The 15,097-nt window shown below is 41.2% G+C and overlaps 1 protein-coding gene across 1 annotated transcript; it reads right to left on the bottom strand.

Annotated features, from left to right (window-relative positions):
- Positions 1 to 6,179: 6,179 nt before the first annotated feature.
- Positions 6,180 to 14,958, bottom strand: eef1akmt2 (EEF1A lysine methyltransferase 2). The gene is given in 6 exon segments (NM_001141114.1): positions 6,180 to 6,434; positions 7,099 to 7,315; positions 13,208 to 13,315; positions 13,957 to 14,071; positions 14,278 to 14,343; positions 14,556 to 14,958. Coding segments are annotated over 6 exon segments (708 nt in total). The 5' UTR covers positions 14,660 to 14,958; the 3' UTR covers positions 6,180 to 6,336.
- Between the last annotated feature and the right edge of the window lie 139 nt (positions 14,959 to 15,097).

The raw sequence follows: 15,097 nt of genomic DNA, 5'->3' as shown, positions 1-15,097 counted from the left end.
CCTGTGCAAGGGAGTGGACTTTATGTACAGTGGCTTCGGAAAGTATTTCGACCCCTTGACTTTTTCCACATTTTGTTACGTTACAGCCTTGTTCTAAAATTAATTAAATTGTCCCGTCCCCCCCTCAGAAATCTACACACAATACCCCATAATGACAAAGCAAAAACAGTTTGCTAATTTATTAAAAAAATATATAATAATTAAATATTACATATACATAAGTATTCAGACTCTTTACTCAGTACTTTGTTGAAGCACCTTTGGCAGCGATTTCAGCATAAATTCTTAATGGATATGACACTACAAGTTTGGCACATCTGTATTTGGGGAAGTTTGTCCCATAATTCTCTGCAGATCATCTCAAGCTCTGTCAGGTTGGATGGGGAGCGTTGCTGCACAGCTATTTTCAGGTCTCTCCAGAGATGTTCCATGGGGTTCAAGTACAGGCTCTGGCTGGGCCACTCAAGGACATTCAGAAACTTGTCCTGAAGCCACTCCTGCGTTGTCTTGGCTATGTGCTTAGGGTCGTTGTCCTGTTGGAAGGTAAACCTTCACCCAAGTCTGAGGACATGAGCACTCTGGAGCAGGTTTTCATCAAAGATCTCTCTGTACTTTGCTCCGTTCAGCTTTGCCTCGATCCTGACTAGTCTCCCAATCCCTGCCGCTGAAAAACATCCCCACAGCATGATGCTGCCACCACCATGCTTCACCATAGGGATGGTGCCAGGTTTCCTCCAGACATGACGCTTGGCCTTCAGGCCATAGAGTTCAATCTTGGTTTCATCAGACCAGAGAATCTTGTTTCTCATGGTCTGAGAGTCTTTTGGTGGGCTGTCATGTGCCGTTTACTGAGGAGTGGCTTCCGTCTGGCCACTCTACCATAAAAGTCCTGATTAGTGGAGTGATGCAGAGATGGTTGTCATTCTGGAAGGTTTTCCCATCTCCATAGAGAAACTCTGGAGCTCTGTCAGAGTGATCGGGTTCTTGGTCAAATCAAATTAAATGTTATTTGTCACATGCGCCGAACACAACAGGTGTAGACCTTACAGTGAAATGTTTACTTACAAGCCCTTAACCAACAATGGAGTTTAAAGAAAAACCCCAAAAAGTAAGAGATAAGAATAACAAATAATTAAAGAGCAGCAGTGAATAACAATATATACAGGTGGTACCGGTACAGAGTCAATGTGTCAATGTGCAGGGGCACCGGTGGAGGTAATTACGTACATGTAAGCAGAATTATTAAAGTGACGATGCATAGATAATAACAGAGAGTAGCAGTAGCGTGGGCGGGGGGGCAATGCCAATAGTCTGGGTAGCCATTTGATTAGCTGTTCAGGTGTCTTATGGCGTGAGGGTAGAAGCTGTTAAGAAGCCTCTTGGATCTGGTAGTGCTTGCTGTGCAGTAGCAGAGAGAACAGTCTTGACTAGGGTGGCTGGAGTCTTTGACAATTTTTAGGGTCTTTGTCTGACACGCCTGGTATAGAGGTCCTGGATGGCAGGAAGCTTGGCCCCGGTGATGCACTGGGACGTACGCACTACTCTCTGCAGTGGCTTGCGGTCGGAGGCCGAGCAGTTGCCATACCAGGCAGTCACCTCCCTGACCAAGGCCCTTCTCCCCGATTGCTCAGTTTGTCTGGGCTGCCAGCTCTAGGAAGAGTCTTGCTGGTTCCAAACTTCGTCCATTTAAGAATGATGGAGGCCAATGTGTTCTTGGGGACCTTCAATGCTGCAAACATTTTTTGGTATGTGATGCATCTGATCTCAATTTTCAAATCTCATAGCAAAGGGTCTGAATACTTATGTAAATAAGGTATGTTTTTTTATTTGTAATAAATCATCTGTGGTGCAGAACAAATACATTGTTTCTGTGCCAGTCAAAGAGCCATTTGAAGACTGCTTAGACGCTGTCTCTTCTGAGACAGTATAAATGTCAATGTGACGATATTGATCAGAGTGAAGAGTCATTAAGCATCTTGTTTCATGGGGAAAAGTTGTGTAAAGGAATACAATATAAGCATATATACATATATAAGCATTTCGCTGCACCTACTACATCTGCTAAACGGTGTACAAGACCAATAAACTTTGATTTGATATTATATGATGATGAGCATCCAGGCAGGGTATTCAGTACTTGTAAATTTCCAGGCAGTAATTCTTGTAACGCGTTTATTCAACAGCATGCCTCACATCGACTGCTTCTATTGGGCCACGTGCCCAGATTCCAATTAGAGGTTGAGTTTGACAGTTATTAATGAGAGAGTTACGGCAGGAAATCACGTCGCTTTCTTTGAACCATGTCTGTGTATTCATTACGAGCTGGTTATTAAGGTGGATTGCAAAACTGAGGACTTTTGTGAATGAAAAATGTTGACATACAATACCGTTAAAGTTTGGGGTCACTTAGAAATGTCCTTGTTTTTGAAAGAAAGCTATTTTTTTGTCCATTAACATAACATTAATTAGAAAAACAGTGTAGACATTGTTAATGTTGTAAATGACTATTGTAGCTGGAAACTGCAGATTTTGAATGGAAAATCTACATAGTTGCTGATAATGGGCCTATCACTCGTGTTCCAATGGCACGTTGTGTTAGCTAATCCTTTATCATTATAAAAGGCTAATTGATCATTAAAAAAAACCTTTTGCAATTATATTAGCACAGCTGAAAACTGTTGTGCTGATTTAAAGGAGCAATAAAACTGGCCTTCTTTAGACTAGTTGAGTATCTGGAGCATCAGCATTTGTGGGTTCGATTACAGGCTAGTTATATTTTTTAACCAGGGGGAGATTTCCCCAACATGACATTATCTGAATATTGGACTTTTTATAAAACTGGTTAAGATTCTGCATGTTTTAACATCACATAATAACAGAGGCTCTTGAATTAATGTGAAATTGTTTATAGTAATTATTTTGTGTAGGAATGTGACCAGACAGCTTGGGTCAGTGTGTCAAATTTGATGTGATAAGTAACAAGGTTCTGCTGATTAGAGGACAAGGCTTGATGCATTTCTAATGCTGAGAAATTCCCCCCTCTGCTGTGTCTATCATATTTAGTGGCATTAACCCCCACATTTCCTTGTGACAGTTGTAAACTCAGGAAAAAAAAGAAACGTCCCCTTTTCAGGACCCTGTATTTCAAAGATAATTTGTAAAAATCCAAATAACTTCACAGATCTTCAGTGTAAAGGGTTTAAACACTGTTTCTCATGCTTGTTCAATGAACCATAAACAATTAATTAACATGCACCAGTGGAACGGCCGTTAAGACACTAACAGCTTACAGACGGTAGGCAATTAAGGTCCCAGTTAAGAAAACTTAGGACACTAAAGATGCCTTTCTACTGACTCTGAAAAACACCAAAAGAAAGATGCCCAGGGTCCCTGCTCATCTGCAAGAACGTGCCTTAGGCATGCTGCAAGGAGGCATGAGGACTGCTGATGTGGCCAGGGCAATAAATTGCAATGTCCGTACTTTGAGACGCCTAAGACAGCGCAACAGGGAGACAGGACGGACAGCTGATCGTCCTCACAGTGGCAGACCATGTGTAACAACACCTGCACAGGATCGGTACATCTGTACACCCCACCTGCGGGACAGGTACAGGATGGCAACAACTGCCCGAGTTACACCAGGAACGCACAATCTCTCCATCAGTGCTCAGACTGTCTGCAATAGGCTGAGAGAGGCTGGACTAAGGGCTTGTAGGCCTGTTGTAAAGCAGGTCCTCACCAGACATCAGCGGCAACAACGTCGCCTATGGGCACAAACCCACCGTCGCTAGACCAGACAGGACTGGCAAAAAGTGCTCTTCACTGATGAGTCGGGGTTTTGTCTAACTAGGGGTGATGGTCGGATTTGCGTTTATCGTCGAAGGAAGGAGCGTTACACCGAGGCCTGTACTCTGGAGCGGGATCGATTTGGAGGGTCCGTCATGGTCTGGGGCAGTGTGTCACAGCATCATCGGACTGAGCTTGTTGTCATTGCAGGCAATCTCAACGCTGTGTATTACAGGGAAGACCTCCTCCTCCCTCATGTGGTACCCTTCCTGCAGGCTCATCCTGACATGACCCTCCAGCATGACAATGCCACCAGCCCTACTGCTCGTTTTGTGCGTGATTTCCTGCAAGACAGGAATGTCTGTTCTGCCATTGCCAGCGAAGAGCCCGGATCTCAATCCCATTGAGCACATCTGGGACCTGTTGGATCAGAGGATGAGGGCTAGGGCCATTCCCCCCAGAAATGTCCGGGAACTTGCAGGTGCCTTGGTGGAAGAGTGGGGTAACATCTCACAGCAAGAACTGGCAAATCTGGTGCAGGCCATGAGGAAGAGATGTACTGCAGTACTTAATGCAGTTGGCCACCAGGTACTGACTGTAACTTGATTTTGACCCCCCCCTTTGTTCAGGGACACATTATTCAATTTCTGTTAGTCACATGTCTGTGGAACTTGTTCAGTTTATGTCTCAGTTGTTGAGTCTTGCTATGTTCACACATGTTAAGTTTGCTGAAAAGAACAGTGAGAGGACATTTATTTTTTTGCTGAGTTTACCTCCTAAGCTTTGTGAAAGAACATCAGGGTATAGTGATATGGTAATGCCAGAAAGAGTGAACGGTTACATAATAAAAGGTGAAGGAATGTTACATTGCAGGTTGGATTCTCATTGCAGAATGTAGATGTCAGATGTCTAGCCTGTTGGGGCTCGGGGTCAGTATTGAGACATTTTGAAAAAGATATGTGCCCATTTTTAACTGCCTCCTACACCAACTCAGAAGCTAGGATATGCATATTATTAACACATTCGGATAGAAAACACTCTGAATTTTCTAAAACAGTTTGAATGGTGTCTGTAAGTATAACAAAACTCATATTGCAGGCAAAAACCTGTGAAAAATAGATTTAATAAAATGTGAATTTTGTGACTGTACTATTTAGTGTCATTGTTTTATAGATACCATAGTGAGAAAGGATTCATTTCGCAACACCTACGGCTTCCACTAGATGTCAACGATCTTTATAAAGTTGTTTGAAGCGTCTATGATAAACAGAGAGCAAATTAGAATCCAAGGAAGTTGACATGTCATCACTTCATTTTTTTGCGCCTGCGCATAAATCTGAGAAACGTGAGTTTTGTCTTCATTGTTTATCTCGACATAGGATAGGTTGTGTGAAAATATTACTGATGTTTAACGTTAAAAATGGACCAAAAGATTAATGCTAAACAACATTTGACATGTTTGAACTAACATAAATAGATTATTTACTAGGTTTTTTTTAGCTTTTCGGGGTGATTTTACCAGTCCCCCACCACGTTTTGTGGGAGCATAATGAACGCTAAGTACTTGGTGTTATTTGGACATAAATTATGAACTTTGTCAAAAGAAACCACATTTGTTCCGGACCTGGGATGCCTTCCGGACCTGGGATGCCTGTCTTCTGATGGAGATAATCAAAGGTAAGGGGATATTTACAATGTTATTATCGATTTTAGATGATGCTAACTGTATAGCATAGCCTGTTGTTCTTAGCATAGCACCCCGTTTATTGTAAAGTTATTTTGAGATCTGGCCATTCGGTAGCAATTACGAGATGATAATATATTATTCTTTGAATGACAATATTATAATTTACCAATGTTTTCGAATAGTAATTTTGTTATGTTCACCGGAAGCATTTCAGAGAAGAAAAAGATCTGAATTTCACGCTACTGTAAAATGCTGTTTTTGGATATAAATATGAACTTGATGGAACAAAAAATGCATGTATTGTATAACATAATGTCCTAGGAGTGTCATCTGATGGAGATTGACAAAAGTTAGTGCATAATTCAAGCTGGTTTCTGCTTTTGGTGACGCCTGACCTTGAATTGAAAATGGATGTTTGTACTTTTGTGGCTATGTACTGTCCTAACATAATCTAACTTTATGCTTTTGCCGTAAAGCCTCTTTGAAAATCGAACAATGTGGTTAGATTAAGGAGATGTTTATCATTTAAATTGTGTAAAATAGTTGATTGTTTGAGAAATTGAAATTATTAGATTTTTGATGTTTTGAATTTCCAGCCTTGTTAGCAATCCCGGCTCGGGGTTCATTGCTAACCTGTAGCCCCAACAGGCTAGGGTCTGATACAATGTGGAGAAAAGGGAAGGAAAGTGGAAAAATGTCAATGTGCAAGACATAACATTTATTTGGGGGAATACTGATTGTTGGTATGATCCTTTCTCAAAAACATTTCACAAAAAGGAACTTTTTAATTGAAGAATAAATGATTGTGGAAAAAGTCCATTAAAAACAACATTTCAGAATGCTGTTTTGCTTGAGGGCAAAAGTCAGTGTCGTCGTTTGAAGATTATTGCGGTCACACTGTTGCCAGTCTTGCCACCAAACTGGAAGCGGGGCGTTGGTAGCTCTTTCACAAAATCAAACCCTGCAAGTCAAAGACAATACGTTTATGAGCAGCAAGCATAGAGTTAATACATTGCTGTGTTAGCATTGCTTTTCAAGCTGTGAAACTCCCTCAAAACCCTTGCACTAGACTATGGTTTTGTGTGGGTTTTTAAGCAACTATCATTCACCATCTGTGGTGCATCTTCAAAGCCAGTAGAGAGAAGCTGTCATTTTGACAGATGATGTTCACATGGCCTTGGTCCCAAAAGCATCTCCCCAGCTCTTACTCATGCTGAAGGATGACAGCAAATGGAAGATTGCTTAAATACTGGCTAAACAAGGCTGCTTTTGTTATAACCTGACGTTTGGCCAGAGAGCTGTCTTGGTTGTGGCATTATATCAACACTTTAATAATAGGCCAGACACCGAAATGAACCACCCAAACAAAGATTTTACAAGCTCAAAACTGCCCTACTCCCTGCTGATAATACTTAACTTGCTATTGAGCATTCAAAATGATCATCATAACAGCATAAAAGATGCCATAAACAATCAAGGTTACTGATGAGAACTGACTTTGCATTCAGGAAACAAACAGATATTTAGGTTATCATTATGTTGACTGTGGGATGGAGGCGTCCTGAAAAGTGTAATCCAATGGTGCACTCATAACATTCCAGGAGTATCTCGGATGGTTCACTCACCTTGGCTGAACATCTGTAGTAGCTGTTCCTTCGTCCAGTTGCAGGAAGTGATGATGAATAGCCCCTCCTCCTTCAATGCCCCTCTCAGGGATTGGATGTAACATGCTTTGCCGTCCTCAGTGTTCTCTGGGTTCAGGCTTATGGCGTCAAATGTGCCCTTGTCGATGCATACGTCAAAGCCGCTCAACTCTCCAGAGCATCTCAAGAAGTCCACCTCCTAGTATGATGCAAAAGGCACAGTGAGTGAGTTGATATCAGTATATGCTTGAATCATATTTACATTTATATACAATAGCCTGGTACTCCAGATGTGTTGAGCTACATTATGGCTGTATGAGAGAGCCTATACACCAAGTCTATCATTTCTCAAACTCTTTGGCATTAAACTGATAGTGCCTTTAGAAAGTATTCATACCCCGTGACTTCAACATTTTGTTGTGTTCCAGCCTGATTTCAAAATGGATGATAGATTTTTTTCCCCATCACCCACCAACACACAATACCCCATAATGACAAAGTGAAAACATTTCATACATTTGCCAATTTATAGAACATTTAATACAGAAATCTCTTATTTACATAAGTATTGACAACCCTAAGTCAATACATGTTAGAATCACATTGGGCAGCCATTACTTACCCAGAAAGACTCACAGCTGTATCTAAGAGCTTTCACACCTGGATTGTACAATATTTGCACATTCTTTTAAAAATTCAAGCTCTGTCAAGTTGGTTGTTGATCATTGCTAGACAGCCATTTTCAAGCCTTGCCATAGATTTTCAAGCTAATTTAAGTCAAAACTTTAACTAGGCTACTCAGGAACATTCAATGTCCTCTTGGTAAGCAATTCCAGTGTATATTTGGCCTTGTGTTTTAAGTTATTGTCCTGCTGAATGGTGAATTTGTCTCCCAGTGTCTGTTGGAAAGGAGACTAAACCAGGTTTCCTCTAGGATTTTGCCTGTGCTCTATTCCCTAGTTCTTGCCGATGACAAACATACACATAATATGATGCAGCCCCCAACATTATTGAAAATATGAAGAGTGGTACTCAGTGATGTGTTGGATTTGCCCCAAACATAAGGGTCTGCTTCCAAGACAAAGTTAATTTATTTGCCACATTTTTTGCAGTTTTACTTTAGTGCCTTATTATGTACAGGCTTCCTTCTTTTTGCTCTGTCATTTAGGTTAGTATTGTGGAGTAACTACAACGTCGTTTATCCGTCCTCAGTTCTATCACAACCATTAAAATCTAACTCTTTTAAAGTCACCATTGGCGGTTTCCTTCCTCTCTGGCAAATGAGTTATGAAGGACACCTGTATCTTTGTAGTGACTGGGTGTATTGAAACACCAAACTATAATTAATAACTTCACCATGCTCAAAGGGATATTCAATGTCTGCTTTCTTATCTACCAATAGGTGCCCTTCTTTGCAAGGCATTGGAAAACCTCCCTGGTCTTCAAGGTTGAATCTGTGTTTGAAATCCACTGCTCGACTGAGGGACCTTACAGATAATTTTATGTGTGGGGTACAGAGATGAGGTAGTCATTAATAAATCATGTTAAAACTATTATTGCACACAGTGCGAGTCCATGTAACTTATTTCACTTGTTAAGCAAATTTTACTCCTGAACTTATTTAGGCTTGCCATAACAAAGTGGTTGAATACTTATTGACAAGATATTTCAGCATTTCATTTTTAATTAATTTGTAAAAATGACTAAACATCATTCCACTTTCATATTATGGGGTATTGTGTGTAGGCCAGTGACACTAAATCTCAATTTAATCCATTTTAAATTCAGGCTGTAACAACAAAATGTGGAAAAGGTCCAGGGGTATGAATACTTTGAAGGCACTGCATATAAAGGACTTTCAGCATCAATCTTTGGCTTCAATATCTGTTGAACATGAGCAACCATGTGACAGAGGCTAATATCTGTGAAAAAGTAGAGCACTTTCGCCCCTGTGGTCAAACCTGACCACTGCTGAGGACCTACCACCAATGAAAGACCTCTTATCCTTATAGGCCATGGAACACTAGACCGAGCCAATCAGCCACACACTCACCACCACCTAAGGGTCACATCATTGGCATTTTATGAGGAGGTTAGCAGTGATTCAGTGTTGAGAGAAATCTGTATGTCCATTGGAATGACTCCGTTCGTTTTGGACGGATGCAGCCATAAACCTCAGTGATGTGATTTAGGCCAGGGGTGGGAGGGCAAGGCTTAAAACAGTGGAAAAACACACATCCAAATGGTGACAGAGGTGGGATTGCCCCAGGCAGACACTAACTAGATGGTACGCTACAGGCTAGTCACTCACACACACTTTGTCTTCTACTGCTCTGGGGGACCATGATGGACCATGATGCTAACATACACACCCACCGCTACCCATGCAGGAATGCTGCCAGACTCAGGTCAATATTGACTTCAACAGCAAGCACCCTGGCCAAGTACAGTATACAGTACACAGCTCCAGAGCAATGATCCCTCTAGCCCACAGAGAGAAGCATGAGATAGAAAGTTGAGTCAAGCTCAATCCCTTTACTGTGGCAATTGTGATCGACCCAACGCAATGTCAGCCACTTTCAATACAAACACCCCAAAACAAAACTAACTATGCAAGACTTATTAGTATGCAAAACTAACTACGCAATAGATTTTGTTGTAGGCAGAACGCGTCGGAGTAGGATTCAATTGCATTGACACACTACACAGACCCGTGCGGCATAACCAATCAGAGCTGCAGTAGGCTTATATGCAAATAAGCCATTGCGATATATGGATCTGTGCCATTTACTTTGAACTGGACTGTTTACAGCAATACACTAAGTAGTCAACAGCCAGATGGTAGCATAATTTGTCTGATTCTACATAATAATGTTATGGGAATAATAATGCATTATATTTTGTAAAGTGGTTTCTTGCATCAAACAACATTTTCAATCACCTCCTTGCCCTGCATGTGTTTAAGTCTCATGGAATGTAGGCCTACATCGAACACCACACATTGGCTGCTACTGTAGGCTGAATGGGGCGGCAGGTAGGCTAGTGGTTAGAGCGTTGGACTAGTAACTGAAAGGATGCAAGATCGAATCCCCGAGCTGACAAGGTAAAAATAAAAATAAAAACTGTCGTTCTGCCCCTGAAAAAGGCAGTTAACCCACTGTCATTAAAAATAAGAATTTGTTCTTAACTGACTTGCCTAGCTAAATAAAAAGAAATGATAAAACAGCTATTTCCATGTTAAATTGTATGGGATGTATTTTCTCCAATGTTTTTGATGTTAGGCCACTCTGGTAGGCCAACATTATGATCAAATAGCCACAGTAGCCTACTTAGCCACTTAAAACTAATTTAAAGCGGGTACAGCCTCAGTGTTCACAGTAAACAAGCGCTGGAAGTTGCACAGAATATTCACAACGTTCAAGTTTGCTTTCAGCAGACCAGAAATTAGCTCAGTGGCAAAAATGGGAACATTGCTCCACAGGAAGGTGTACAGTAAGATATTATACTATGCATGTGTGTGTATGGGGGAGGAAACCTCACTCATCCCTAGGTACGGTATCGTATGGCTGAGCAGCATTTAAAATCTGTTTTTCTTGCACATGTGTTCCTGCAGATGTGTTAAATCCCATCAGTTCTCCCAGGCACAAGGTGGCTGAATCCAAAGCCAGGCGGAGTCCCATTACTTTTAACACCCCCCTGCTACCCCTCCACCATGCAAGGTAAACACAGGAGAGTTTCCCCTTATGGCAGCAGCCCTAGGCTAGGGGATACGGTGCGCTGAAAGCTAGTTTGTGTAACTGGCAGTTGAATATTTCATGCAGAGCTAAGCATCAATGGCTGGGTTTGTCCGTGGCCTGGGGTCCATCCAAGAGACCCTCAGTCCTAAACATAATATTACTGGGATGGAGTAAGGGGATGTTGATAAATGTTGGAAATTTACATTTTTATATTCCAGTCCTGTACGTGGCATTATACCATTACAGTATGCTTAAATCATTAAAAAATTCAACAAAAGGTTTTTTATTCATGAAATGGTCATTCTGACAGACATGTATGTCACATATACAGTTGAAGTCAGAAGTTTACATAAACCTTAGCCAAATACATTTAATCTACATTAATCCTAGTAAATAGTTATTTAGGATCACCACTTGATTTTAAGAATGTGAAATGTCAGAATAATAGTACAGAGAATGATTTATTTCAGCTTTTATTTCTTACATTCCCAGTGGGTCAGAAGTTTACATACACTCAATTATTATTTGGTAGCATTGCTTTTAAATTGTTTAACTTGGGTCAAACATTTTCGGTAGCCTTCCACAAGCTTCCCACAATAAGTTGGGTGAATTTTGGCCCATTCCTCCTGACAGATCTGGTGTAACTGAGTCAGGTTTGTAGGCCTCCTTGCTCGCACACGCTTTTTCAGTCCTGCCCACAAATTTTCTATAGGGTTGAGGTCAGGGCTTTGTGATGGCCACTCCAATACCTTGACTTTGTTGTCCTTAAGCCATTTTGACACAACTTTGGAAGTATGCTTGGGGTCATTGTTCATTTGGAAGACCCATTTGCGAACAAGCTATAACTTCCTGACTGAGGTCTTGAGATGTTGCTTCAATATATCCACATCATTTTCCTCCCTAATGATGCCATCTATTTTGTGAAGTGCACCAGTCCCTCCTGCAGCAAAGCACCCCCACAACATGATGCTGCCACCCCCGTGCTTCACGGTTGGGATGGTGTTCTTCGGCTTGCAAGCATCCCCCTTTTTCCTCCAAACATAACGATGGTCATTATGGCCAAACAGTTCCATTTTTGTTTCATCAAAGCAAAGTACGATCTTTGTCCCCATGTGCAGTTGCAAACCGTAGTCTGGCTTTTTTTAATGGCATTTTTGGAGCAGTGGCTTCTTCCTTGCTGAGCGGCTTTTCAGTTTATGTCGATGTAGGACTTGTTTTACTGTGCATATAGATCATTTTGTACCTGTTTCCTCCAGCATCTTCACAAGGTCCTTTGCTGTTGTTCTGGGATTGATTTGCACTTTTCGCACCAAAGTACGTTCATCTCTAGGAGACAAAACGCGTCTCCTTCCTGAGCGGTATGACGGCTGCGTGGTCCCATGGTGTTTATACTTGTGTACTATTGTTTGTACAGATGAACGTGGTACCTTCAGGGATTTGGAAATTGCTCCCACGGATGAACCAGACTTGTGGAGGTCTACAATGTTCTTTCTGTGGTCTTGGCTGATTTCTTTTGATTTTCCCATGATATCAAGCAAAGAGGCACTGAGTTTGAAGGGAAGCCTTGAAATACATCCACTGGTACACCTCCAATTGACTCAAATGATGTCAATTAGCCTATCAGAAGCTTCTAAAGCCATGTCATTTTATGGAATTTTCCAAGCTGTTTAAAGGCACAGTCAACTTAGTGTATGTAAACTTCTGACCCACTGGAATTGTGATACAGTGAATGATAAGTGAAATAATCTGTCTGTAAACAACTGTTGGAAAAATTACTTGTGTCATGCACAAAGTAGATATCCTAACCGACTTGCCAAAACTATAGTTCGTTAACAAGAAATGTGTGGAGTGGTTGAAAAACAAGTTTTAAAGACACCAACCTAAGTGTATGTAAACTTCTGACTTCAACTGTATGCAGTGCATCACACCTATTTTTCTTCCAAAGCATTAGCGACCAATATAATGTTATTCATTTATTAAAATATGACTGTATAATGAATAGGTATGAGGTTTAGACATACTGTATGGAGGTGCGTGTTGGTGTCTGTGCATAGATCTCACAATACAATCAAATAGTGCCACCAACTGTTCAGTATACCATCTGCTGTACCCATGTGTCCCATGCACATAACAATTGCTGCTATACACATGACCAAAACACTGGCTATTTGTTGTTATTGCAAAAGAGAAATAGGTACTCTCCCTTATCACTTGTGTATTAACAAAAACCGCTCAACTCCATTACTGTGCACTGCAATTACAAAGCTGCTAATGTACTGTGCAACAGCAGATACTATGCCGTTACTGTAGCGATTATAATTTCTACACACACACGCACAGCAGTTAGGGCTTACCTTGACTTCCACATTAGAAAAGTCTTCTGTCTGCAGTACACTTCTTGCAAGTTTAACAGAGGCAGCAGAATAATCTATTCCTGTGAGATTTGTGTATCCACTTTTGGCCTAGAGAAGAAAAACAATCAGAATGCATAAAGAACATGAATAGTCATACAAAGGCAAAAATGATTGACATAGGTGAAGAAAGTATTTAATCTAATGTTGTCCTACACTGAGTGTACAAAACATTCCTAATATTGAGTTGCACCCCCTTTTAACCTCAGAACAGCCTCAATTTGTCAGGGCATGGACTCTACAAGGTGTCGAATGCATTCCACAGGGATGCTGGCCCATGCTGTCTCCAATGCTTCCCACAGTTGTGTCAAGTTGGCTGGAGGTCTTTTGGGTGGTGGACCATTCTTGATAGACGGGGCAACTGTTGAGCGTGAAAAACCCAGCAGAGTTGCAGTTCTTGACACTCACCCTCTGAATGGCACACATACACAATCCACGTCTCAATTGTCTCAAGGCTTAAAGGTGTTTCTTTAACCTATCTCCTCCCCTACATCTACACTGATTGAAGTGAATTTAACAAGTGACATCAATAAGGGATCATAGATGTCACCTGGATTCACCTGGTCAGTCTGTCATGGAAAGAGCAGGTGCTCTTAATGTTTTGTACATTCAGTATATGCTACAGGTGTAGGCCTAATAGGCATTTTTACAGCATAGTAATTCCACACCTTTAATTTTTTTTCAAAGCCTACCAGTTCTACTAAGAGGACACCATTCCCTGTGCCAATATCAAGTATAGCAGTGTCTTCTGGGATTTCCTCTTTCTCCATCCACCGCAGCACACGGTCCATACTCTCTTCTCCAAACCTTGGGGAAATAGATATGGGGCAAAGTGCAGAACAACGTGTCCTTGGTTGCTGTATATTGTAGTAGGTGGTTCACTGGGGCAAAGTGTTACAGGCAAATTAACATTCCACCCATAGACATTAATTCCACCTCCCCAATCCATTGCAATTCAAAGTTGATATAGGGCTGCACAGATCCATGTACACTACAACCAGAATTATCTTTACCATATCTCACCAACGTCCCCAATGTCTTTAAACGTCTGCAATTCCCTCTGGTACGCATCATCCCAGCTAAAAAAAATAAATGAAAATAATGTAACATCGCAAGGAACAGAAAGATACAACGTTTCTATAAATAGTGGCGTAAAACAGCTCGTGTGGCGTTGTGCCTTAATGATTTTTGGACCGTATGGGAATCACTAATAAATACAAAAAATACAAAATGTAACATTAGCAATTATGCTGGGCAAGGAGAACAGTGATGTGTCATTTGGAACACTCACTATTCTTTCGTTCCGAGCTTCGAGGGTGTAAAATCATCTTTGACCAAGTCCTCATTGATTTTTGGGGTCTTTGGACAGCCACGCGTGCATTCAATGGATTCCATACCAGATCGATATCTAGCTTCTTGCTGTATAAACCAAAGTAGCTAACGTTAGCTAGCAAAGTAGCGAACGCAGACAGGAAGCAAGCATCAAAACGTGTTCCTCTACTTTCATGTGCACATATTCTGTATGTTTTAAATAAGAGGAATGCTGTAGCTAGTTAGGCAACGTAAATTAAGCGATATGCGTAATCGTTTATAATAATGCACAGACATCTACGTTTCCCATTATGTTTATGACGCCCAGAGGAGCGAGCGTGAACCAAAGAGTTGTATAAGTAACTCAAGATCGACCATTGTAGGCAGAACAAGCAAGGATGTGGGCAGAGCCAAGTACGAGTTTATTGACGCGTCCTAGCACGTATTTAGATTTTTCTGATAGGGAACGCCTACTCTGTGAAGTGCGCGTGTGCACTGACTCAATTCGCCCTTGCAGTCCTT

This window comes from Salmo salar, chromosome 01 (genome assembly GCF_965601325.2).
Source record: "Salmo salar chromosome 01, fSalSal1, whole genome shotgun sequence".
NCBI lineage: Eukaryota > Metazoa > Chordata > Actinopteri > Salmoniformes > Salmonidae > Salmo > Salmo salar.
Note: the sequence above shows the minus strand (reverse complement) of the source record. Positions and strands in the feature narration are given on the sequence as shown.